At 42.2% G+C, this 27,539-nt stretch overlaps 1 protein-coding gene across 1 annotated transcript; it reads right to left on the bottom strand.

The window, feature by feature from the left end:
- Positions 1-28: 28 nt before the first annotated feature.
- On the bottom strand, positions 29-27,215 carry LOC143318214 (disintegrin and metalloproteinase domain-containing protein 10). Its single transcript, XM_076726288.1, has 15 exons — positions 27,046-27,215; positions 25,784-25,931; positions 25,423-25,541; positions 24,857-25,012; positions 19,658-19,743; positions 18,673-18,795; positions 15,543-15,635; positions 15,245-15,413; positions 9,309-9,472; positions 5,367-5,538; positions 5,062-5,206; positions 4,648-4,831; positions 2,165-2,264; positions 1,634-1,854; positions 29-587 (listed from the first exon to the last, which is right to left on the bottom strand). Exons 1-15 carry the CDS (start codon positions 27,104-27,106, stop codon positions 486-488), a joined length of 2,043 nt encoding a protein of 680 aa, XP_076582403.1. The 5' UTR covers positions 27,107-27,215; the 3' UTR covers positions 29-485.
- Positions 27,216-27,539: the final 324 nt, after the last annotated feature.

Raw genomic sequence — 27,539 nt, 5'->3', positions numbered from 1 at the left:
AAGTCTCACTGTGCATGAAAGCTGGATTGTCAACAGGCTGAAATTAGCACTCAAGTTCAAATGGAACAGCAAGGACACTGCAGGAGAGTCCCATCGGTCTTTGCAGGGACAGATGGCTTTAAATCGCTGTAGGTGTTTGATGCTATGTGGCCTCTCAAGGGGTTGACTGACCTCACAGTTGGCAGCAACAGCGACGTTTTCCACAGCACATGCATCGCAGGAGACTCTTGCCACTTGTTGAAATGTGACCAGAAAAGTCACATGAGGAAAAGAAATGGCAGATGCGCAATGACGCGCAAAGGCATCCACGGACAGTGTGAGACGGGTCGAGCAGGCGTGGACGTGGAACAAATCCGACTGAAAGAATCTCATCAATGTGACCCTGACACTTAAAAATCCTACATAAATGCATCCTATTTAATTTGTGCGTCATCATGATGCCACTTGTACACCCAGAGGTGACAGGGATCAAAAGTCAGAGGTCGCTACAAGTCACCGGTGTCCAGCGTGCGGCCGCAGAGGCAGACGGTGCAGCCCATCACTCCAGACAGAGTCAGGATAGCCAGCAGGATGACCCACCAATGAGCCTGCAGAGGACGGATAAAAACATTACATGAACGAGAGTGTGATCTCTAAGAAGCAGAGAATTTTAATCATTCTTACAAATTAATCTTCCAACTAATTGACTAATTGTTGCAGCCCTATTTCAAAATGTCAAGACTAAACCATTGTTTTCATGCACAATCCTTCATTTGAACTAACAAGGTTCACTCACACACAGCATGTGATGTAATCTGAGAGCAGCAAACACAAGAAAGTCTGCAACAAGTTTAGTTTTGGCTCATTTCAACCCCCAGTGGCAGTGTGAACAGATTGATGTTACGTATTTGGCGTCATATTCTTGGTTTTGTTGGCTGATTCTTACGAGTCTTTAGGCTTCAACCAGAACAAGCTACGACTCTGCGGCTCCGCACATTAGACGATGAGTCAGCAGCGTGGGTGCGGTAAAACAACACAGTGATTCCTGAACTGAGGGGGTCATTTCTGTCTCCAGTGAAACGAATAGTTGATCCATGAGGTGCTCTTCGACCCAAATGGGAATTCCTGATTCTCCATGCTGTCAGGAGGAACTAAATCTCCAAAGCAGCTACGACTGAAACATTGAAGACAGCTGAACATCAAGGCAGGAAGTTTACCAAACACACTGAGCTGAGCTGAGCTGAGCTGAGCTGAGCTGAGCTGAGCTGATCTGAGGACGAGACCTCGGGCAAACATCTGCCACATCTCCTTTCATCTCTGCACATTTTTGAAGCATATTAATAAAACCTAAAGCACAAATTTTTTGCTCAAGTTCAGACATTTTCATCTCAAACTGACTTGGTGCCAGTTTGTGTTGCCCCAAGATAAGTTTGTATCTTTGTATGCAATCACGCTGCCAAATTAAGTGTCTTAAAGGTTTGCTACTGGTTGAATTTAGCTGCATTAACTAACTAACTGCACTGATTTAAGCAGTTTCTTTTAGTTTCACTCATGTTATGACATCAACATTAGTTGTTCTTCACCTTCACCTTTACTGTAACATCCTCCATCATTTCACGTGTGTGTTGTCAAACTAGTGACAGGGAACCTTCACCTTCATCCACTCTGCTATGTCACTGAAGTCATCCAAATTGAGAACGGAGTTCTTCAGTCGTGCGATGGGACCGTCTGCATCCAGCAGGCGACACACGTGGAATTTGTCACAGTATCCCTGGTTCCCTGAACACGGAGCCCCGCTGACCAAAGGCAACGCCTTTCTTTGGAAGTGACGGGACAGCACGGAGGAGGTGGTGCTGGCACACGTCTCAGGCTTATCTGCCATTGACACAGAGAAAATCTAAATTAAACATACCATAATACATATCAGTCAGCTCCTTAAAGCCACTGTATATACAGCTGACTGTAACTCAAAAGGTGATGTTCAAAGCTCCTTAAAAAAACACGTTATTCATTGTACACAGATCATCGTGTCAGACAGTGTCTCTTGTGGTAGTCTTGAGGTTGTCTCATGGAAAACAATGATGTACGAGGGTAACCTCAGTACAAATTGACACAAGCTGACGTGCTAAGACACAAAGTGTAAACACATTCCTCAGTAGTAAAGGACACATGGGCCCATGGTTACCGGGCTGCTGGCAGCACATGTGGCACTTCTCCTTCATGGAGCTTCCTGGACAGTCGCACTGCTGCAGGCTGTGCTTCATGCACACAGACTCAGTACAGACCTGCACAGAGAACCACAACCACATTAAGAAGACATTACATGAAATAGCAGTGCTGGCAGCTAAATTAGTTGGAAGTAAGATTCACCTGTTTGAATCGCAACCAATAAACTGTTAGACATCCCTGGTTCTGAATAAGGCTGAGGAAGTTCTGTTTAGGCCCATAAAAACCGTAAAAAACAGCTGAAGGTGTCGCTAAGGTTGGATAAAGATAGTACACATTAAAAGTATCCTGTCTACTGTTCCAGGCATCCACTCGTTTCCATTCATTTCTGGATGATATGAAAATCTGTGAGCTCTTGAAACTTCTCGGTTTTGATGTACACAACAGCTCTTAAACTATGTTATCATGCAACAATAATACAGAAATGGCACATAAGAGAGCAGAACTCATGATCCCTCACAACTGGATCCTGCTAAATGATTTTCCTAATGTCTGAAAATGAATGAAAACCAATGGATGTCTTAAATGGTGGTAAAAAAAACAAAAAAAACAAAAAAAAAAAAAACTACATATACATCTGTAGTTAAGGAACACCTGAGCACCAGCTGAAAGTCTTGTTAACGCCTCACCTCCAGGGTCTGATGAAGAAATGTATTTCAGGATGTGTCAGCACACCGTGACATCACTGCTGGGTGGTTACAGGTTCAACAAAGCAACAAAACACTGCCCTTCAGCCTGGAGCTACGTCGCTCTTTGAGACATCAAACAGATGAAAATGCTCATGCTTTCTTTCAGATGTTTCCTGATATTGCATCTGTGTTTGTTTATTTTGTATTTTACTGACACATTTGTCATAGATCTGTGGTTTACGGAGCTAAAGTTAGACAAATTGGATAAATAATTTACTATTTACCCAGAAGATATGCTGGGAACACATGCTGGTACAAATTATATTTTTCTCCCAAAGCATTTTGAAGAACTGAACCAAAACTTGTTTTCAACTTTGGACAGATGACTTAGTTTTCCTGTTTTCTCTTCATTTGATTCTGAGAAGGATTTAAACGTTCAGTGAAGGAAACAATGGCGTCATCTGAAATGATTTGTGGCTAACTTGAACACTATAATTAAAACTCCACCTTCATTTTTGGATCCCTTTTCTTGAATTAGCACATTTCCTCATCCCCCCCCAAAACATATTTTCCAGTTATATGCTCCACGCTCCTGGATCAGGTCGTCAAAGGTTAGTACTCTTAACACCTCTGGAGAGTAATATATCCACAGAATACTTCATGATGAAGCAACATTCGCAGCTGGAATAGATTCCTCGCCTCTCCTGCTCAGAGGACATCAACAGATGAAAGTTTTATGGCGTCACGTGTGCTTGTCTAGTTGTTTAGATCAGGTCTTTTTCTAAGTAATTCTGAGTTGTAATGCTGCATTTGCTTACAAATAAAGTGGGTCGTGAGCACACTTGCAGGACAGTGATTGAATCTAGAAGATTCTCAGCGTCACGACAGCTGGTATGTAAACAGGAAACACTCGATGTGGCACTGAGTCAGTTTAGTTGAATAACAAATCATATAAACAACCTAAAAGTTATTTTTAATCTCTTATGCAAAATTGCTTTTTGAAGCAAAGAGGATGACAATAAACCAACCCCGGTAGGGTTAATGCTACAGTCACGCTCGGGATTTAAAGAACCACGCAGGTGTGTTTGCAGCTTGTTTTATCATTAAAAACGAACTAAAACCAGGCTGAAAAGCAGTGCGTCATTACTTATTGGTTGAAAGTTTCATCATCACCTCTGACCACATGCTGACACAGTGATGGGTGCGCTTGGTTTGGTCTGAAGTGTTGCATCTGTAATCACACCTGGCAGTGACATCACAGTGTACTGACACTCCCTGTAGTATACGTCTATGTCAGTGCAGCAGGGTGAAAAGTTAAACAAAATAAGATATTCCGCTGTTGTTAAGTTGCTCTTTAACTGCAAGTCGTGTTTACTTTACACCCTTGAATGCAGGCTGTACAGGCTGGAGTTTAAATAGGCTTTCTGCTACTACAACCCCGACTCCAAAAAAAGTTGTGGTGCTGTGTAAAACGTAAATAAAAACAGAATGCAATCATTTGAGATGGTTTTTCGAAGTGTTTCTGAGCCCATGTAGTAACACCCTTTAACTCCTGCTCACTTTGCTGTAGCTACTAGCTGCTCTTAGTGAGTTAGCTAAATTAGCTGTGGTTGGCTCTGGACCAAACACATCCTCTGATGTATATACGTCAGCTGAAACTAGGATGGGGCCACACTATAATCTTTATATATACTTTATATATATATATATATATATATATATAATCTTTTGTTCAGGTCCAGCTTTGCACCAGTGCTGTTGTGTCCCAGTGTTGTGTTGAGTCACAGTGGCGTGGTGGATGTGGCTGCCTCACCCCGTTCAGGCAGACACGCGTGCCCTGACTGCACACTGTGAGGTTTTCCTTGGCGTTTGGCTCGGGGCAGACCGAGGAGAGGCCTGAACACACTCTCTCTCTCTGACAGTCCGTCTCCTCATCACAGATCCGACCTGCTGGCTTAAACTCACAGTCCTGACCACAGCACAGGCCCTGACTCGGACTGATGGATGACAACATCATACACATAGAGTCAGGATGATATAAAAAACATGAAAGCCACACAGAAACAAAACAGACAGACCTAGAAAACAGAACATCAACAAAGTGGTTCAGAACAGTGTGCTGCTTCAATTAACAATGATGAAAGCGAGAAATAGCTTCAACCCAAAAGTCAACAACAAGTCTGCATGCAGCATCGTATCTTCCTCTGTGTACATTTCTGTGTCGTACCTGCAGACTTTGCCAGGCTTGAGGCGACACTGGACTCCCACAGGCTGTTTAGCACTGAAGCAGCACAGGTCCGTGTCGTTGTGACCGACATCGCACTCCTCATCCTCCTCCACAATCTGGTTTCCACAGATGGGCTGATCACTGACTTGACATGCAGATAAACACGCACAAGTAAATAAACACACAAAACATGAAAGTCAATGCAGATTATAATCATTTACAGAGACTAATGCAAAATGTCAGCATTTGGCCTCGGCTCAGCGGTCAACATGCAGGTGGACACCGTCTGGTCTTTCCTTTCTCACCCACAAAGCAGTCGTCCTTCTTCAGCTTCAGGGTCTTGCTGATGTGTTGGATGCTGCAGGGCGAGAACTTGTCGTTGTTCTCGCGCACCTCGTCTGTGGCGTGAGGGTACATCAGGTACCTCCCTTTACCGCCGGTGGAGCCGAGGTTCCCACAGTTTGAGCCCTCGTCGTGCTGGGAGACAGGCAAAATAACAGATGTTAACCTTTAAATTACATCTTTTTCTGGGTAAGTTAGTGAGCAAATGGAGTAAGATGTTGTTTGGACATTTTCAGGCTGTAAACAGAAACAAATGATCAAACCAAGCTGAAACCACTTATTTCCATCCAGGTCACAGATGGGAGGTCGGCAGCATCTTTATTGCTGATCTCAGCAGCTTGTTATAGGTCATCGCATGTTTTCAGTGAAGGACAGTGGGAGATGGTGCCTGTGACATCAGTTACATATATCACAGACCCCTTATGAATTGACAAAAACCACTTTCTCTGTGACTTTATCTTTGTTATATTTCTGAATAAAAAAACATCCTTTATGCAGTCAAAAGATTCTCGTGATATCTGATGGCCCTGAAACGGCAGAGGAATGTTGTGTTCCACATGTGGGACACTGAGGACAGAACGGAGCGCTGTATTTTTTAAACATGATCTCTAACTTCTCTGTTCTCTGGATGTCAAAACTGATGGTGAATTAATAAACCCAGGTGTGGATTTGAAATGAACATGGACACGTGCAGAGGGAACATGTTTCAGTCGCTCTTTCCGCATCTGTCCTTCGTTAGTTTGATGGACATAATGAGTGCTAATTTTATAGTCTTCTCTATATCTGTCAATATGTGCATCTCTGGGGTTAGCAGCACCGCATGCCACGGCAGATGTTGCTGCAGCTTCTGAACAATAGGTCATTTATTTTTATTGTTAGTAACATGTCATGAGCAGCATCTTATGAAGCCAACTTAGTGTTGAATTATGTTTCCTCCTTTTTCTTTTGTATTTTGTTTCCCTTCCCCTTCCCTTCTGTCTCTCCCTTGTCTGTCAGTGTGTGTGTGTGCAAACTCTGCTTGCTCCGCCTCCTCCTCTCCCGAACACACCTGCTGCTAATCATGCAATCAAGACCCACCTGCTGCCACAGTATTTAAGCACCAGCTCTGCATTGCATCCAACATTTGTCGAATCATTTTTTAATCCTTTTGGTGACAAGTGAGACTCCTGTTCTGCTTTTTTGTGTTTTTACTTCTATGTTTTTTGTTTGTTTGCTTGTTTACCGTTTGCCTCCTTTCTTGACTCCCGTCTTTTTATGTGCCTCAGGTTCATAACTTCTGTCTGCTCTAGTTCTGTGCTGCAAGTTTGTCTGTTTTATTTGCCTGTTTGCTCTCCGTCCATCCACTTGCAATAGTGCAGGATCATCTGGACTCCCGTCTCTGTCTCAGCTCGGCATTTGAGTCCAGTTTCTCTCGAGCACATTGTAACAAATTCCTGAGATTTTATTGCCAAAAATACAGAATAATTTATTCAAAGATAATTGTTAGCTGCCGCCATAATATTAAGATATGTGCACAAAATGTAGCAACTCAAAACAAGAACCACATGAGCAGCAAACTGATTCACACACAGAGATCTGAAAGCCACTGTGTGCACGTATGGTTGCAAGAGAAGTAAACCAAAGGCCAAGCGGCTCTTTTCCTAGAATTCAGTCTGCATTCACCTTTCCTCCCACAAATCTCAGGTGAAACCTGTGTACAGATGTCTTTATGTGCTTCTGCCAGCCTGTATGGAAACAATGAGACATGCCTGTCCAAGCCAGAACACCAGGCCGGAGCAACAGAACTAACGGTAGTTTAATTTATAGAAAGCCAGCAGGGTCTGACATAGCAGAACTAATCTGCTCAGGAACGCCTGGAAGGACTCTTTGGTCAGTGGAAGTGTGAATAACAGAGGGCAGGGTGAAAAGAGACTGAGGAGGGCTGCTGGCATTTTGGGCAGTGGGCGAAAGGTCGCAGGTGTTCGCAGCCATCACACATGCAGAGATGTGCATGCGTTTGTGTGTATACATAAGCTGTGTGTTGTTATGCAGGGGCTGGATCACACTGGCAGAAGTACTCAGATCCTTTAGTATTTAAAGTACTAACGCCTCAATGGAAAAATACATCCATCACAAATACGAGTCCTGCATTTAAAATTTAAAAAGTACAGATGTATTATGAGTGAAATATACTTAAGGTACTTACTGCAGAACCAGTGCTTAAAGTACTGTTTCTGCAGTAAAGTGTCACCTGCATATGGATTATATTTTTGTAGATGACATTATTACATTAACACTGATGCATCAATGTGTAAGCAGCATTAACTAGTTTAACTACTTTATGCACAGTATACAGTTAGTTTAGTCCATTGTTTCCAAAAGTAGGGGTCAGGCCCCTCTAAAGGGTCACAAGATAAATCTGATACAGAAATTTGCTTTAAATTTTTTAGGATATTCTCAGTTTTTCCTGTAAAATATTTAATTTTACCTTTTACAGCCCTGAACAATTATTTTAAAGAAACCATTTGAAAAGTGTAGAGGGGAATTCACGCTTTGGTTCACTCAACACCCCTTTTTTTTGTAAGGGATCACAAGCCAAAAATGCTGGGAACCCCTGGTAATGTGTTTTATTAGCTCATCATATGTTGTCAATGTAAATTGTTTTGGTAAAGAAAGTAGTAAATGAAGTTTGCAGTGCCTAAAAACTGCAGTTAAGTTGACTTAAGTGCTTAGATAAACAGAATAAGAGTGAGGAAAAAGCGAGCGAAAGCAGAGATCCTCTCTCTCTCTCTAATTCAGATTATCCAGTGAGGCTGAGCCAAGAATCTCTGAAAAACCACCCAGTCAATAAAGACAAAGGTCTCTAATGCCTACATAAGTGAATCATTCACAGACAATTTGTTCTGGTGCACTGCAAACAGCCATGTATGCTTAGTGAGAATATGTTAAGTAAGTCTAAATTTTGATTCACAGAGATTCGTCATGTTGAATCATCATTCAGCACCACACTGACTACAAAGTGCTTGTGACTGGGGAACCAAAAGGGGTTCAACGTAAAACTGAAATACTACACTGATCTGTATTATGAACTGTGTTTTGTGAGGAGTTATTTTATCAAACTTGCACTGAATAGACCTTTCACTCAGCAGACATTTTGCCATGTTATGGAAGAAAATCACAGGTGTAACTAATAACACTGACAATGGCTCCATTCAATTTGAGAGCCGAGGAAAAAAAAAAAAAAAAGCTTTCACAATACCAGGATCCTGCAAGGCAGCCATAGATAATGTTATTAATCATGCCTGTGAATATCCTGCTATGGACATTGGACATGTGTGCTGATGAAAGCTTATGCATCCATAGGCCTGCATTAGCACCTAAAACATGCACAAAAGGGCAACAAGATTGCCTTTTTTTGCATATGCCATTAAATTAGTAGCGACGTTTAATCTAAAGAGAAAATCCACCATAAAATGGAGTCTCCACTGTGCAATTTTATTAAATTTGGACATCTATGAGTCTGCAACTGTCTATGTTGGAGTTGATGTACTGCTTGAAATATTACATCCCTCATTAAATGGATGTAAGGCACAAAAAAGTGGCCATATACTGTTGTTACTGAAGTGTCCCAGAGTACAGTTTGTTTTATTCAAGTCTAAACTGAGCTCTACAAAACCGGAGAACTATAATAAGTATATTTAGGATGCAGAGAGTTGAATACAGGCTTTAGTATTCATCAATGCAATTTAACATGTGATATCACTGCGAGTATCCTTAAAATTGACATTATCAGAGGAAGGACATGGAATAAATCCTGTTCTACATTCTCTGTAATTGTGTTTGGTTTGATGGAGGCACTTTGATAAAGACCCGCTTTTCATTAAGCATCAGACAGATCTTGTGGGTGTTTTTTAATGGCGACTAACCGGAGATCCCAGGCTGTGGCCGAGTTCATGGGCGAGGGTCAGCTGGACGTGTCGAGGAGGCAGGAACTGTCCGTAGTTCTGAACTGTGACCAGGCCTGTGTTCAGGGTGGAGGTCTGGCCGTTCCGCAGGGTGGTCTGCTGTGAACACACGCCTCCCCAGTTACCTGAGGTACAGATAGACGAGGGGATAAAAATGGAGATTGTGGGTCTGGTTTCCACTGTAGGTCATACAGAATAAATTACATTTAATACTATGTAAGAAATAGTCATATGATGATGTCTTCTAAACAATATGTGGTTTATGTATTTTACCGCTTAGTCAACAGTAGGTATTGCATGACAAGAAAGTGGTAGAAATACAGGTTTTTGGTAAAGTTGACAACTCATGAACGCATCATAGTTCCAACTGCAATTTCTGTCGATACTGCAGATTCAACAGGCTGCAGACCCCCCGAAAACATACCTGCCTGTCACTCTGCACTACAGTATGGTTGCATAACCGACCTTGTGTTACTGGAAATACCTTAAACCAACAATGTTTTGCTACTGAAGCGTTATCGACCTCTGAGGCCCCCCCTGTTAGGGAGGCACAGACAGACAGACCAACAGACATGCTGAGCTCCTCTAGTTTCACATCAAAGCCTGCAGAGCCATTTTGCATCCAACAGTCTCCAGTTTCCCTGGGTTTACATAATGCCCCCGAAAGCCATCCCAACAATTACAAACAGCTGGCAGCATTCACATGGATGGATGGCTGGGTTGTGACATCATCTTTCAGCTGGCCAGCCAGAGGACTAGTTTTGCAGAAACCAATCCGATTGGTCAACCTGAGAACCTATGCTATGGTTCTTTAGAGAGATTGCTCATGGAGTCGAGCAAAGCAGGCTTCAGGTAGTTCAACGAGACAATTTCCTGACATTTCATGCCACATTAAACAAGGTCCTTCTTATCACACAACACATACAGGCTGATAATTTATTAAATAGTGCACCTTGGAAGATGCTAACCACCTGTGACTCTTATCTAAGCCCAAGAAGTTTATCACTTAACCAACAGTGTACATCCATGTCTATTCATGCTCTTTCTCATCCATCACCATTTTCTCTGCGCAGCCACCGCCAAGTCTTTCAATCAGCTACTGTGGGAGTAATTTCCATATTTCCATGTGTCCATCCTCTCTCTTCATTGGCTCTCTCCAATGCACATGTGTGGTTCGGGGTGGAGGTCTCAGCACTTTCCGTGCAGGCACGTGAATTTTATATAACACCTGTTACACAATGTGGTCAGCAGTACCGTTTTCAGGGGTATGGCTTCTGAGGCGCACGTCTGTTAAAGATATGCCGTTTCAGAGAAATCCGAGGTCACAAGGTGTCATTGATGACTGTGGGAACCAGTCGCAGGCATCTGGATGTTTTTCTTTCACAGTGGGCGTAAGTGTGACGTCCAGGAATGGTGAGAGACAGTTAGAAGTCAAAAAACAAAAACAGAAGCGTCCCCTGTCTCTGCTGTTGTAGAAACAGTGAGGGCACTGCAGTGGTTAGATGGATACATTGCCATCAAATGTCAGGTGAAAGAGGGCGTAGAGGCTAAAAGCAAAAAGAGTGCAGTTCCATGTCCACAAACTGCCAGACAAAACTCCCCCAGCCATATTCATCAAGAATTCTGGATGCATTTCTCCAGCATTCCCTGCTTTTGACCTAAAATGGCCCCCCTGATGGGCTATTCAAGGAGCTGGGTTTCCTAGAAAGAGCTTACTTTAGAGGCCTGCACTGTGGTTTTTGGCAACGCGAGCAGAGAGGGGCTGCGATTTCGTCCCCTCCTCCTTCTCGTCTTCGCCACAGAAAGGAGCCGTAATGAAAGACTCCTATTATTAGCCCACCGGACAAACACAGTCAGGAGAAACAAACAGACCTTGCACATAATGCACACACTCCCCATCAAGAGGAAACCAGCACACACACTGAGACACACATGAGCAGGAACGAGGAAGATGGTATCACCCACTGCAAGAAACATTTGATCATGTACAGTATCAATTAACATCACAGACAAACATGCAGGTGCACACACACACTTTCACACGGTTTGATAGGAGCAAACAAACAATAGTAAAGGGGAAGTCTTTCCTTGGATAAACATGCAGGGGGAGTCTGAGTGTCCCATAACACCTTTAACAACAAAAACAGACACAGGGAGCGATTCTGAGAATGACGACCAAAGTTCTCAGAAAGCTACAGTCGCTCTACTGGAAGTCAACCAAAGGTAACGTAACTGCATCCAGTGACTTTCCATCACTGCTCTCTTTGTCTCCAGAGTTCAATGACCCCCACGTTGCAAATTTAAATGGGATTTATTCACCGTATTGTGAGACGAAGTTGGCCTTTTTTCACTTGTGAAAACAAAAGTCTGTCTGGAACACATCATTATTCAGCCTTGTTTTTGGTGTTTTTGCTCTCATTGATATCAGTTGTGATTCTCACTGACAGCAACTTCATAAGCAACAAGAGTGTAAGTTGATTGGAGAGGCAAAAAAAAAGAGGATGTGACTATGAAGCAATAAAATATCACATTATCATCGTATTGGTCTGAAGCTCAGGCTGAGAAGCAGTGTGTGTCAGTGTTTTCATGTTTTCATGTTCTGGTCTGTAGTTTTTAATACATCCAGGAAACAGATGGTTACACAGACACTTTACTTTTACACATAATCCTCATCTTCTATCTGAATTTCTTTTTATTTAAATGTTCTTCTTTATCTTATGAAAGTGCTCTCACTGCTGAGCTGACCTATTTTCTCATCCAACACATTTGATAGTACAGTTGACCCTGTGTTAACCTACATATTACCAATAAAACTGAGACTAACTGACTAATACTAGAAGGCAGATACAGTGGCTCAAACTGCTGAGTTTGCTGAGCTTTGTTATAATTGTGTTGGTTCAGTCAGAAGATCTGAACCTTGTAAACTTGCACCCTACAATAATGTCTGCTGTCAGTGGGGACCTGCCCTTTGTGACCTAAAAGGGGAACTCCACTGATCTTACACAGTCTGTCTACGGGTCCTGAGGGGTGCTGTTGCATATGTGAAAAATGTTAAATAAAGTCTGTGGTGGCTCCGGAGGGAGCAGCGTAAGGTTGAGAAATTGCCTGAAGGGATGTCAAAAAAATGATGTAAAAAAAGTCAACAACTCTGGTTCTGCTACATTAATTTTGATCCTTTAAAAAAAACAAAAAACAAAAAACTGTCCATTGTGAATCAGACACTGTGACAGGAGTACAAAGCCAAATTGGACACATTAAGTTTTTCAAGATGTTGCATACTCTGCTTTCTACATTTTTGGTCACACTGTTATTTTATTCTCCCAAAAGGCCAACGGCTCTATCGCACACATCACAGCCAGCACACTATTTAAAAAACCCTAAAGGACACCAAACATGTAGTGTGGAAAACTACTATCTGTTCCTCAGTTCGCTTCCAGAGAAGAAGGAATTTCACTGGTGAGAAAAGATCATGTGGCACAAGACGTTTAGGCCCCAACCCCCCACCCTCCACCCGCATTTGAACACAGCTTCAAGAGGTTAGAGGAGGGGTTCCAAGTGATTGATGGGGGCTGTGCGTGATCATGTGTGTATGTGTGTTTCTACCATAGCTGTAGGGGCATCAGGGTCTTTGGGTTCATAGTTTAAGGCCTATTACCCAAGACCACTAATAAACTGGTGGAAGCGGGTCATGGAGATACTCAGCTTGAGCGTATCAGTTTCTGGAGGTCAAACATTATCCACATTTAATACTCTGTTCATTCTTTAGGGTCACATGAGACTGAAAAGTCACAACAATGTCACTGAACAATGTGTGTGTGTGTGTTTGTGTGTGTGTTTGTGTGTGTGTTCATCACGTGAGATGTCACCATGGCGATCATGCTGTGGAATGCAGTCACCAATCCTCACTAGGACGTCTGGGAGTGAGTGTGTGTGTGTCTGTGTGTGTCTGTGTGTGTGTGTGTGTGTGTGTGTGTGTTTGTGTGAAAGGTTCATTGCTCCCTAATTGCATGTCGTTGTGGTGGTCTGCTCTCACGCCCCTCAGTTTAGCCAATCAAAAGCTGCGTATGAGACAATGTCATAGACACATGCAGGAAGAACCTCCTACCACAACAATTCCATACATGTCCAGCTTCCTCCGACACAACAATAATGCTACACACAGAGTCTGTCACCGGACCTGAGCGACGTAGCTGACGTCAGGGAGTAGTACGCTTGTGTATATAGGTCACTGAGCAAACTTAATGCAAGTTGACTGAGAGTTTGTGACTTTTGTGTTTACAAAGTTCTTCTTCAGCATTTCAAATCTTATCATCAATGAGTTTCAGTGGCATTTTGTAGAAATGTGGGTTACTGAGCTATAATTCAGGTACGTGACAGACAAAGTGTGAAGCGAGTTCATAAGAGCATAATGTAAATGATTACTTTAAGTGAGAGCAAAAAGAAAGGTTGCTTAATTTTTAGCAGCAGGGTGTGATTCATTTTCTTATTTGGTAATTTATTTGGAATTGTGAGCAATTTTATTTTTGTATGTAAAGAGTGAAATTAAAATTAACAAAACGAAGTGGAACATGCCCATAATTAACAGACTAGTTAGTGACATTTCCTGATGATTTCAGCAGAGAGTAAGCAGCTTTGAATGCAAATCAGCACTGATTGCTAATTGAGGAGTGTGCTCACGTTTTGTTTTTGGTCTCTCAAACCAAAACACTGCTTGAATAACAGGCCTGAAATTGGAGCTGTATAATTCCTGCAACTCTGTGGCCCAAGCCATTATTTTACTCCAAGAAGACCAAAGGAGGCTTACAAGCATTTTGCCTGCAGTTTGGACTTCCTTTGCAACTTAATTAACCCTGATACTGAAGTAAACAGCTCATATGTATTTGCACCAGTTTACACCTGCTTTATGCTCAACATCTGCTTTTCTGCTTCTTTTACTCTGAAATTATGTTTTTTATCATCTGTGTCAGTACAGTTAAATTCAAGCTGATTCTGCACCATCCAACACCCTTGGTTCTCCTCCTTCATGGGTCAAATAATTCACACTGATCTGGAAACTGTGAGTGTTGAACGTGGCCTCTGGCAAGGTTGTGTCATGTGAAGGCCAGGGAGTCCTGGGAGCCAGAGGCGGAGCGGCACTTTGGTAGATCAACAGAGATTCACGCCGAGATTCACACGGCAGAGCAGGAAAACATTATTTCACTCGCCAAGTCTTATGCTCTTCATATCATCCTACAAAAACTAATGAGCTTATTTTTTTAAACATGCTCCATTTTCATTAAATACCTCTGAAATTTCACCACGCCTTTCTAGTAATGTTTGTAGGGTTTATGGTTAAAATATTTTTATTAAAGATAAGGTAATTTATTTTTCTCAATTGTTGGCGTCAAGTTAAGTGTAGGTTACAGTTTTGATCAGGCTTTAAGGTTGTTGAACTGATCTAATATCTGACCATACCATATATACTCTGTATCAGCTTGTTTCAGCACTTGAAGCTACATGATGTTTACACTGTAAATCACACCTGTTAACATAGGGATTTGAAAATAAGGGAAATTTTCCAGTGCCCTGCCCTGGGCCTTCCCACCACCCTTACCACTGTCCACACACCCCTTACATTTAGACAGGGGTCCACACAGTGAACCCTAAGATCACCACTAGGCAATCACTTTAGCAGAAACCTATGTTTGACCACTTCTGTGTGACTTCTTTTCTTCATCAACATGCAGCTTCATGGCATCATCCCAAAGGCAAAATGAAGTCATATTTTTATCACTCCCTACAGTGCAGCACCTGGAGTCAAAACTGTTGAGGAGACACTTAATTGATTCGAGGATCTCAGTGCAGAAATATGCAAATGACCGAACCGCTGTATGTGTGTCGCAGTGAGTCTGACTCACCGGCCTTGCCTTCCCAGGCGAGCCCCAGCACTCCGCTGTAGTCTCTGTCAGTGAGCAGGTAGGACAGGCAGAAGTTGCCCCAGTTGTTCTCAGAGTACAGACTCAACAGTTTCTCCGGCCCGATGTACAGAGGATACAGAGGGTCATTTTTATCCTCCTCCGTCATCACCTGGAGCGAGACAGACAGAAAATGTCAAGGCCTCGATTGCTGCTTGTCAGGAGTTATCAGAGACCTGCATTTAAAGTGCAACACTGTAAGATTTGGGACAATTGTGTCGTTGTTTGAGCACAGTCTTACTCTGAGGGATTTCACTTTGAAGTTAATCAGCTTGATGCCATCAAAGTCCACCTTGTCGTAGATGTCATTCACAGCTCGTATGTAGGAGCCAACCTGAGAAATACATACAAAATGTGTTACACTTGACTCGCTAAACTTGACCAAGTTTGGGCCATGTGAGGTAATCAGTGAAGTGCGGTTATCCACAGGGTATTTTCAGTGTGGGTGGCACAGCCGATCACACGTTCACAGAAGCACGTGCAAACCAGTCACATGTGAAGGTCTGAGTCTATACAGCAGCAGATGAACATACAGTAGAGCCTGCTGGGAATTTCCATACATGTAAATATTGACACCTTGGTTTCAGGAGATGTTAAAACCAGGTCAGCAATGATTGACAGCAGCATTTTGTCTATTTACAGTTGAAGATCACTTCACGGCATCGCTTACAGTATATTTTCTCACCCGGTGTAACAAAGGTTTGGCCCTGGACCAGGCACAACAACAAGTGTGTGTGTTCAAAGTGGAAAGAATCTGAGAGGATGTGATGAGAGGACAAACAGCAGGTGGACAGCCAGAAAGAATAAGAGTGTTGACGCCAAGAGACAGACTTACTTACTCATTAACTGACCTTGCTTTGACCAGAAGAGATTTAATTAAAAAAAGCTCAGATGTGACAAAGATTTCCCGACGGGGAACACAAAAATGAAGGTGCATCCTGTTCCAACCTGAACCTAAATCAGATGCTGAGATCATGAATTTAAAGCAGTTTGATCAAAATGAACATCTGCGCTCTCATGGTTTCGTAGAAAGTATTGACTGTGATAACGAATACTGTTTATTGGTTTTAATTTAGAGGATGTTACAAAAGTGATTGTGTTCATCTGGATCTCTTATCACTATGTGGCTAAACTCAATATTAGGATAGCATCTCATGTGAACTCTGACCCCATTGAGAAGAGCTTTGTTCAGACAGAGAAACTTCAACACAGACAGACACGTAAATCACTGTTATCTGTCTTATTACTGAAGCAATAAAGGCGTGCCAGCAGCTTTGAACCACAGGTCAGCCAGCACTAAGACCAAGATCAGCTTAAACCAGAAAAGCAACATTTTCTTGCACTTTGGTTTTAAACTTCTGCAAAGTCAGGTTTGGGCTGAAAAAGAATATTCCTCTGAAAAACGAACTAGTAGTTTTCCACCCACCAGGTCTCCCTCGGTGAAGATCTGAGGCTGATGCAGAGGTTTTACTGCTCTAATAAGGTCAAGAGTCAAGAGTGCAGGAGAAGAGGTTGCGTGTTTGACATTTTAAATGTAATAAGTCTCCTCAGAGTTCACAGAGTGAATATAAGGCAAGCGGAAGGTCAAACCAGGTTGTGCTATTGCAGTTGTGTACTTTTAATGGAAAACTTCTGCGTCTATGCTACTACATGTGCAGCTTGTCTGTTGTATGGCACCTGAAGAGTGGTTACTTCATACTGAAGGTACACACTGGAGCTTCTACGTGCTACCATGTGGACTGGTGGGTCTGTGCCAGGTTTAAAAATCCGATCCAAAGCCTTTTTGGCCAGATGTCTGTAATCCATGTGCCACTGTGCTCTCTGAGAACGAGAAGGTTCACAAACCCCTCCCTACTGCTGCCGTGTCTATTGACAGCTGTGTGCGTCTGTGAAGGTCCTGGCATGTGACCCCATATTCGGTTTAACAGCAGCAACCGTTCAGACCATTATTTAATGTTGCTGAATATCTCAGTGTAAATAATATACGACCCCAAAACAAATTGCTTTCCTCTCATTTGCTAGAAATCCTGAAATATGTCACAGAGATATTTAGTAACAAACTCTGAGATCCCCGACTGCTCATATTAGGTCAGTTCAGTTAAAAAAAGGGAAACTCAGCATGAAACAACTGTTAATTCAGTATTTAAGACCCCTTTTATTGTTTCTTTGTAACAAGATATTGCGCATTTTGGAATCTGAAATTACTACTTGCATACAGTTTAATTTGTTTTATTAAGATAAGCTTTCAGGACTGAGAATTACAACAGGTGAACTTTGATTGCAGTGCCATGTACCTTAAATCTAGGACACTGGATGCATGAGCCTGATTGTAAACAAAGTGTGCCCAGCTCAGTCAACAGTTGAAGAACTCTGTTTTCTTTTGATGCCCGTGCTGGATGTTCCATTACACCTCTCTGACGTACACTGTATTCCCTGAGGTCTGAAACATCGGGCAGCTCAGGTATCAACAGCATCTAAGTGCATCACTCTGAAGAGGGGGACACTCAGGCTTGGGCTTTTGCTTTGTGTTGCTAAAAATAAACCAAAGAATCAGACCTTTGAAGGTACAGCATGTAAGAATAGGCCACCTGTTGAATTCACACACCAAACATACAGGGCAAGCATATCATCAGAGTAACCCCTAACTGCGGCTAAATGTAGCTCCCCTTAGCTTAGCTCAGTTAGCCATGCTGCTACCAGTCTGGTTTACCTAGCTGACTTTGGGTGTTGGTGGTGTTTCCACTGTTAGCACAGGAGCTTTGGAACTGGTATGAGGAGGTTTTCTGGCCTGGGTTGGGGTGAACTGAGTACCTCTGAGACTGATGAAGGTCTGTCTCAGTTTGTTTGATGACAGGGGGTACAGTATGGAGGTGATTTACGGCCAGGAATCTGAGTCCAGGCACGATGATAACACGGCAGGTTCAGACGGGGACAGGAGAGGTGGGAAGCAGGAGAGGATCTAGAGGGAATTCTGGCATCAGTCAGCACCCAGCCACCCACCTCTGACCTAAACTATCAGATTATTGTCTCTTATAAAGTGGTATTGCAAGACAGGACGGGATAGCTGGTTAGCATGCTTACTTCAGTCTATATTTCTGCAACACAAAGACATTTTTGACTGTAAAAATTTCAGTTAGGACAACATTCAAATCTTTGAATGTTGTCCTAACTGAAATTTTTGCTTATTGCATCTTTAATCTTCAGTGAGCTCTACTTTTAGCTAAAAGAGGAAAAAATATTTACATTTTGGGTGTCTAAACCCTTTTGACTGCTGCCAAAAGCTTGAAATCATGAAATCATGGTTATGTTTTCACATATGAAATATCATCTCCTCTTAAGTGAAACCAAAATAAAAGATTTCAACTGGTCACCTGAGCCACAACAGCTTCAATAGACTTGAACCTCTTGTAGTAGAGGTGGTCAGCATGGAAGTGAAGCAGGCACGACGTCTTGGACTCATCCACTGTTCGCTTCAACCGGCTCACTGGTGCCTCCTGTGGATGAAATTGCAGGGACATGAAGAAAAAGCAAGAATCACACAAGATCAGATCCTGAAGTGGAGACAGTCTGGGAGGCAGATCTGAAGTCTGCCTGTTAAGTTACTTAACAGTTTGTCCTCATCAGCCCTCGTGATATGTGCATCATGATCAAAACATGACAGTTTAACCTGGAATGTGTCGCATGTCCCAGTTGGAAAGGAGATATGTAGCCACAGGAACACAACGTGGCTCCACTGGGAACATCTGTTCAGATCATTTCATGATCAAACAGTGGAAATGATCTTCACCTGCTGGCATGTCGTTAAAAATGGATCTGCATCAATGTCCCGACATCTATTGTTGAGAATACTCATTGGGACCACCACCCAGTTGGTCAAAAGTTAACAATAAATAGTGTACCCAAGAGGGAGATTAGCTAAATAGATATAGCAGATGTTTATTCCTTTATACCTGGTTTTATAATCACTTTAAAACACAGAAAAGGTCATGTTTGTTTTGATCTGCAGCAGCCCCTGTAAATATAGGCCCCTAAAGAAGCAGTTTTCAGCTTTCTGAGTCACCATGATGTGTTTTCTGTATCTTACACAGTTTCTGTTACTGTCACAGCTTCCTGCTCAAAGTTTATCCTGTTATTTGTTCTTGGTGACTCAACAGGCTAAATAAAAGTGACCGAATTAATGAATGTGCTCGTAAATAAGGTCAGTTATACCAGATGAATCAGACAGACTGGTTTCTAAACTGGTTTGGAATTAATTGGCTATAAATGGTTTTGTAGAGGAGGTGTTTTAGGGTGAGGGCAGAGAAAGACAGAAAGGCAGAGTGATTATTCACTGAGGTGATGTCTGGACTGTCCTACCTCATTGGGTCTGAGGCTTTGGGCGAGGAGGTTTAGATGTTCTGTACTGCAGAATCCATCAGGGCCGGTTCTCATAGAAGGCAGCACTACACAAAAACAAACAGAGACGCTTTGATACACGCACAGTATAAAAGCTGAGATGTGTTGATGTACATGTGCAGTCCAACTCTTCTGTCTCTCCTTCAGCCAAACACACACACCGAGATGTGGGATAAACACAGACACACAAGCACACACCTCACCACTAATTTTGCTCTCGAACATGTTGATTCAGTTGGTGAACTTTCTGTTTCCCATCAGTGACTTATTTTAACGTGGGTGTACAGTGTTCCAAATAAAACAGTTTTCTTCAATCATAATGAAAAATGGAACACTTGTTGGCGCAGACAGGACATTGTGAAAGATAACCTCACAAATAAACACACCAGTGATGTGGTCAAAACACAGTCTGATATTGGGAAAATTATTTGTTTGCACTGAAATGATTATTGTAAATGTGTTGTGTGAATGCTGAGTGATTCAAGAGCTCCAAAGCTGGACAGAAGTCCTGAAATAGATTTCAAGGTCTTGTAAATCATAGTATCATGGGAAAACATACTAGGTCATGTGATTCTCTGCTTTATTCAACAAATGCATGCAGTTATTGCTTTAGAACCCCTGTCATAGAAAAGATGACCGGTTTGTTTCCTGGAGTAAGTTTAGCAAACTAATGACCCAAGTAAATAAACTAATGGTACATATGTATTTGTGGTATTACAGCTGTCAAGCCTAAAACTTGAGTCAAAGAACTCATATTTTCTTCAACATGCCCTGTGGTCTCCCATTTAAACCATGCATTTCCTTTAAACTGTTTCCTATACCGAACAATTCGAAACAATAACTGCAGATGTCCACACTGACCATTACGTCAAACAGCTAACATGGGCAGAAGCACCCTCGCATTCGCAAACGCTATAAATAGAGAACCCACATTTGGAAATCGGCGCTGGGGTCTTGAGTGGGAGCCATGGGGCTGCCTGTGGAAAACGATGTGATAGGTGCTGGTTTGATTTCATTAAAACAACATAATCGTCTGCAATTTGCAGCACCTCTGGGACAACTGCCTCTTTAAGATTGATGCAATAATGATGGGATTGCAGTCCAGGGAGGCATCGCATTTGCATAAATTGGCTCATAACTGCACAGCACTGGCAAAAACACAGAATTCCAGGAAAATGCAAGGAACCAGAAAGACTTCATTGCGACAGAGTGTAGTAGGTTTATGGTCAGAGACTGTGCGTAATTTGCATACGAAAATGGAGGAAAGAATGTGATGTAAACTGCTGCAAAATGTTTAAAATTAATGTCAAATAATCAAAACAGTAAGTGTCACAGGAATGTACAGGCTAAGATTAATGTATAGAGAGCAAAATTTAATGCAGACAAAACGGATTTGAGGTCCACACGTTACAGTAGAGTCACATGGCACATTAATCACGCTCACATGCTGCTGGCAGGAGTGAGAGTGACTCAGTTAAATAGTGACCCCTAAGAACCTCAAAGGGGTAATGCAAAGCGTGTGCGTGTGCATGTATGTGCGTGTGAACACTCCCAGTACAACAGACATGGGCCTACAGTGAGGGATGGGCAACACATGATTGGATCACACCATCCTATGAAAGACCTCCAGCCAATCACAAACCTGTGATTCGTTCTATACATGGTATGAGTGGGGGTGGGCCGTGGGGGTGGAGGTGGATGTGGAGGTCTAAATGTCGGGCGTCGACCCACTGACGGAATTATTTCCAGACCTTTTTGCTTGCCCATATTCTGTTTCTCTTTCTCACTGTCTTTCGGTCTCTCTCTCATGTGTTTCTCTATCATACTACAGGAGATAAATATTTCTGACCTGTGTTTCCAACGTTGCCAAGAAAAAGCAAAGAAAATGTTTGAGTGGTTCTGGGAAGAGTTCCCCATTAGAAACTGTCAAATGACCAGTGCAAGATTTACAGTTTGGACTTGCAAAACTGGAAAAAAAAAAGAGAAAATAAAACATCTGAATCACACTTCAGTCAAGACTCATAGTGAACCTCCCAGTTCTGGAAAACATGTAAAAAACATAAAACACATATATGTATATAAATACTGTATATATATTGGAATGCGACATTTCCATTTTTGCTCCAGCGTCACTGCTCAAGTGCCCCACCAATGATACTTGATCAGGACAAGTGTCATCCAAGTGTCCCTCTAGTTGGCCCAGGTACCAGTATGGCCAGTGCACGTGCCCCTTTGGTTAGCTCAAGTGCAAAATGACCCTGAAACCTAAATATAACAATCCACTCAACTCTATCTGTCTGTTTCCTCCCCTGCCCGTAACAGAGAGTATTCACACCACTGCTCAAGTACAAATGGCCACTGCTTGGATGAAACCTCTGATGTGTCATTTAATCCATGGTCTTTCAAACCACAAAGCCCAACAGTTCTAATAGCATGATTCACAAGCTTGGTGAGAGATTTTCTGCCTGGTCCACAGTTTATGCCTCATGTAGTCCAGGTATCCTGGATCAGCCCTCATCGTTCCCCACTGATCAGACCTCTATAAAGATGAAGCTGTGTTCAACATCGTATAATTCAGTTTGACTGTCTGTTAATAATCGTGCTCTGTAGCAAATATATTTCAATACACAGTTTTCCTCATGTGACAGTTCTTTTTATCACAATGGTTTATCACAATGCCAATGCCACAGTACCTGTAGCAGCTGTTTCTATAGCACTAATGCCACAGAGTGATAACCTTAAGATGCTGATGCAACACAGAATGTTCAGCCAGTGTTCTGGAGATATTTCACAAGTCCTCCATGCTTGTATAATATAATTTGGCAATGAATACCATGAGGAAATAGATGTGTGATGACTGGATTATTAAACTGAAGATATGGCGGTTTTATATGTGTGTAGAACCTTAAAGAACCCTATAGTGAGTGTAAAAATATTAAAGGACAATGCAAGAGATGACACATAACTTCACTTTCAGTGACACAACTATTAATTGACCAGGAGTTAAATATCAACGGATTTTCAGTGATATTTAAAATACGTGTATTACTCTTGATTTAGCTCAAGGAAGTATGAGGTCAATACGTGTCCATCGTTCATACTGAAACTTCAAAGGGAAAGTCCCATAAAGCAGTGCAGAAGTACACTGCAGCTGCAAGAACATGACAAATAGAGATTTTTTTAAAAAAGAGTTGGGTCAGTTGAAAATAGATGAACATGGGTACAGAGTGCAAAACATCTGGGTTGACACGATCATATTAAACTGACTTGATTGACCGACACAACAAACAGAGAAAATAGATGTGCATTAATGTCACCACACAATGGAAAGTTAATAATGTTCTAAAATATAGAAAACAACTTACGTAACAAACCTGTTTTGGCACACCTCAAAGAAAACAAACACAGATTGTCGGGATAAACACGGCAAAGGTTACAGTACACCAAATGAACGTAATATTCCCAAAGGTAGGAACAAAAAATAATTTCACCTTTTACTTTATTGTCGTTGTTTGTTACATGGACAGGCTGTATTTCAGTTAGCATCAGCACAGACGTCTGGCATCTACCTGGTTGTTATCTACAGACACTCATGCACTGCTTGACAATGTGTTGATGGCTTATGATTTAATTGATTTGTTCTTTACTTCAATGGAGATTGGAGGTAACTTTATACTAATACTTGCAATATGTACTTGCCATTGTGCCATCACTTGTGTCAATCTACTGTGTCCACATTGTCGGTAAACCCTTCATACCATAAATGTATATTGTTTATTATTCAAGATATAGAACGATGTCCTTAATTTTAAGAAGTCTTTGAGCTTGAAGCAGAACAAGCAGGTGGGCCCCGCTCTGGGCTGTGCTCTGTGTCCCAGATTTGAGAGACCTCGTGTCATCCCAGGAGACAGAAAGTTCCTCAAATAACCTGTGTTTCCCCCAGACGACATCATGGGAAGTGGAAATACACACAGGAATAGACACATTACGTTCATGTCCTAATTTACCACTTGTATGGAAGCATTGATTGTTTATTGAAATATCATGAGCCAAATCTTTCACAGTTTCCTGCAGATATGCAGGCCTGTGAATGAAAGAACAGGATGTTGTCAGCTGCAATGCTATCTAATGTAAATGTTGCTACGGTCTCAAAAGGGATTGGAGAAATGGCAGGAGGCGTAGGGAGAAAGGCAGCCAGGGAGTCTGTGTAGACTTAAGAGGAAAGCGGGTTGGGGGCGGAGTGGGTGGGTGAGTGGGGGGGGGGGGTTTGGCACAATCTGTATGTTTCTAGTGAAAAGCTTTCTCGGAAATAATCTTCTACTGATGCAAATGCGCACGTGCACACTGGGAAACGCACACAGATAGAACCACACATACACACTGACACGCAAAACATCTTGACGGCTCAGCGATGACTGCCATCTGGCCGACATAACGGTAAACCAACTAAGAGTTTGTTTTCATCTCCAGGGTCTTCAAATGCTCTGAGACGCTCTACATGCTCCTATTCTATTTTCTTCTCTCCTTTCCCTTTAGAGGCTCATATCCTTCTCCTGCCATTGTACTGTGCCCCTTCCTCCTCTTTCACCCTCATACCTTCCTTCGTACTTTAGCCCCCATCTCCCCACCTCCTCCTGCAAAAATCCCACCATCTTAAGTTTGTCTTTTCTTTGGCCTGTGCCCGGGAAAGGTTCCAACACCCCCTCACAGCCTTAAATAGGTTCTGGTGTTAAATTATAGCTTCACTCTTACCATGAGTTAAGAGTACATATGGTTCACTGACCCCTTCATTTGTATAGAGCTCAAGGCTGCAGATACTGTACAGATACAGTATGAGAAAAGAGCAATGAGGATTAGTCATGGGGGGAAGATAGATTTCACTGTAGTTGTTTATATTTCTGTGAGACCGCCAAGAGGGCCATGAATCAAACTGTTGGGGGAGATCTACTGTAGTGAGGAATGTATTTTTGTGCTCTTGCCATCATCAGCAAATGGCCAGGAAATGCAGCTGAGGTTATGAGGTGTCATTTGGACAATTTCAGTCTGCAGATACAAAAGGCTTAATTTCGTTTTACACCCTGGAGACTTGGGGCAATTAGAGGGTACTGCAGAGCCAATATATATATTTTTCTTAAAGTGGAAAATGGAAGGTAGTCTTACCCATGTCATCCTCATGATAGATTATAGAGTGGTGATCTGTTTCGCTGCTGTTGTATCTGTGTACTGGCTCTACGTGATAAGTCCCGTTGTCTGTATGGATCGTTCCCTCGAACTGACCCTGCAACACAGAGCCATGGCAGGCCGAACCATGTTCACCTGCAAGATCGGGTCAAAAGATATAACATGCCAGGGTCAGAGAGGCGTAGATGAAAAACAGATAACTGAGGAATAGAGACAGAAAGAAAAAAAAAAAAAAGATACAATACCGAGAGAAACTTAAAGCATTCAGACATCAGAGCGTGAGATATGAGTCAAGAGAGAGAAAGCAATGAATGACTCTCATTCAAGCTGCACAGTTCATTAAGTTTTACTTTGTGTTTTATCAGGAATGTTTTATCACAGATGTTTTATCCAAATATTTCATCCAGATGGTTTATTCAAACTGTAAAGACTACAAATGACTGTTGATATAAGGCGATTAAAAGCTTTGATGCCGGTAAATCCACTCAGATTTGAATAACACGTAAGTTGTTCCCAGCCATACTAGATATCCCTGCCATACCCACCTTCTAGTGTTCCTGAATATATGTGGGAGAGGTCAGCTGATGTGGAACCATTTTCACTGACTACCATGAAATTTTCTGAAAATGCTGCTGCGTTGTGTTGCAAAAGCAGACGGAAAGTTCTGAAGGAAACAAAAACATAAACAGCTCACAGATGTGGTCAAAGCTTTGTAGTGCAGTGGAGGGTATACAGATCTATCAACAGCTGGCCAATATGGGCAATTAATGCCAGACATGTGTTGTTGGTTGCTGGTCCTCTTAGGAACAGGAATAAAAAATGTGTTCAAACAGAAGCAAACTGTATATTTAGCCAGTGTAAGAGTGGAGGAAACATTTGTCATAGTTAGAGAAATTGTGAAGTTACCTGTGGAAAGCAGTAAAGTCTAGCTGCAGTGTGTATTCATGAGGCTTTGTGGCTCTCCTGGCTCTCAGGTGCTTCCTATGAAGAGCCTCCCTGTCGTATGACAAGCCCTCATAATGCTTTATATGTGGACTGATGCCACTCACAGCTCCTGGCACAGAGGAAGACATTCCAGTCATTTCACAGAGCTTCACGCTTCACAGGGAAACAAGACAAGGAAATCTCACCTTCCATGTTTATAATCTTCAGCAAATTAATTACTGTGGCCCCTTACATCGTAAAATCAGCCATTATGCAGATGACATATTGTTGTACTTGTAAGATTCATGAAGAAACATGAAGGCACATGAGCGCTCCTCCTTTCAGTTATTAGGCAAATAAAAACACAGGTTTGATAAAGGTTGAGGAGAAAGTTGATCTTGTTATGCTATTCACTACATTGAAAATTTGCAGGATATTGAAAAATTATGAAATCTGATCTGTGTTAATACAAAAACATGAAAACAAATCAATAACACAAAATATACAGATTGCAGTTCATGCTGCAGTCATGCTAATTTCCCATATTTACTGCCAACAAGCTTTTGCTGTTGCTTCTGCAAACTTAAAACACACACATGGTGTTAATGTTTGATATGTGTAGGAAATGTCAAAGCTCTATTGAACTTGATATTAAATTTGGTGACCACATTCATGCTTCCCAGTGGCAACCAGTAAACCCAACAATCTCGTGTGATTTTACCTTCTTGCCAGTGTCAGAAGTTTTGACTACCATTGCACTCAACGACTAATCACAGTGGTGACTGTGAAAGTGCCGGCCAACTGGAGGAAGCCAGTCGAGAGCCTGTACGAGGTTACCGACCTACTGTTGCCCCTCCTGGGTCACACTTACCTAAACCCGTAACGTGTTATACACAATGGAGAAACTTTATGTCTGCACCACTGGCAGGTTTTACATGAGGACTCCTGTTTGCAGCATTCCTGAGAGGACAGGTTGAGACATGTCTGAGCCCAGAGGAGGCCAGTCCACCACAGCCAAAGACTGGCTGTTCTCTCACACATACACATACACATATACACACACACACACACACACACACACACAGCTATACAACCATGAACAACCCCACATACTCATTCAAGGTGCACTCTGAATAAATGCCTCTCATTCAAATACACCCCCCCCCCCCCCCCCCCCCCCCCCACACACACACACACACACACACACATACACACTAATCTGCACATTCCAACCACCACATTACCTGTAAGCTGTTGACAGCAGTTGAACAACAGCAGCAGCAGCCAGTAGTGTTGAGCCCTCATGGTCTTCTTATTGGTGTTTTTGTTTTCCTTTCCTTTCACAGTTTTTTCTTTCTCCCCCTTCACTCACGCCCGTCTCTCTTTTTCATCCTTTCTGACTTCACCTCTCTCTTCACCAGTCTCGTACCTGTGGTCTTCCTACACTGGAATGTGACTGGCTGGGAAGTTCAAGCCAGATCTCAGCATGTAGATACAATGAACACTGAGAGGCATATTCAGACTTGTTTGCAAGCATGTTATGAGTTATCTGCTCAATTAAAGGAGGGATTTGAAATAGAGTTGTAGGAAGATCACTTACTGAAACAGTAAGAGTGGTGTGGTAAAGATGAAAAGTGATATGAACATTTGCAATTGTAGCTGTAACTCAAAGCTGAGTGTAACATTGAATCAGACATTGCTCAGAAACAACATCACAATATATTTGTGTCAGGCACAA

Source organism: Chaetodon auriga, chromosome 3 (assembly GCF_051107435.1).
Source record: "Chaetodon auriga isolate fChaAug3 chromosome 3, fChaAug3.hap1, whole genome shotgun sequence".
Classification (NCBI taxonomy): domain Eukaryota; kingdom Metazoa; phylum Chordata; class Actinopteri; order Chaetodontiformes; family Chaetodontidae; genus Chaetodon; species Chaetodon auriga.
Note: the sequence above shows the minus strand (reverse complement) of the source record. Positions and strands in the feature narration are given on the sequence as shown.

Coding starts and splice junctions, on each gene's coding strand:
- LOC143318214 (XM_076726288.1), bottom strand. CDS start 27,106: ATGAGGGCTCAACACTACTGGCTGCTGCTGCTGTTGTTCAACTGCTGT. Junction 19,744..24,856: donor CTATCATGAGGATGACATGG/GTAAGACTACCT, acceptor GTTTTTGTGTAG/TGCTGCCTTCTATGAGAACC. Junction 15,636..18,672: donor TTGAAGCTGTTGTGGCTCAG/GTGACCAGTTGA, acceptor TGTATTTCTCAG/GTTGGCTCCTACATACGAGC.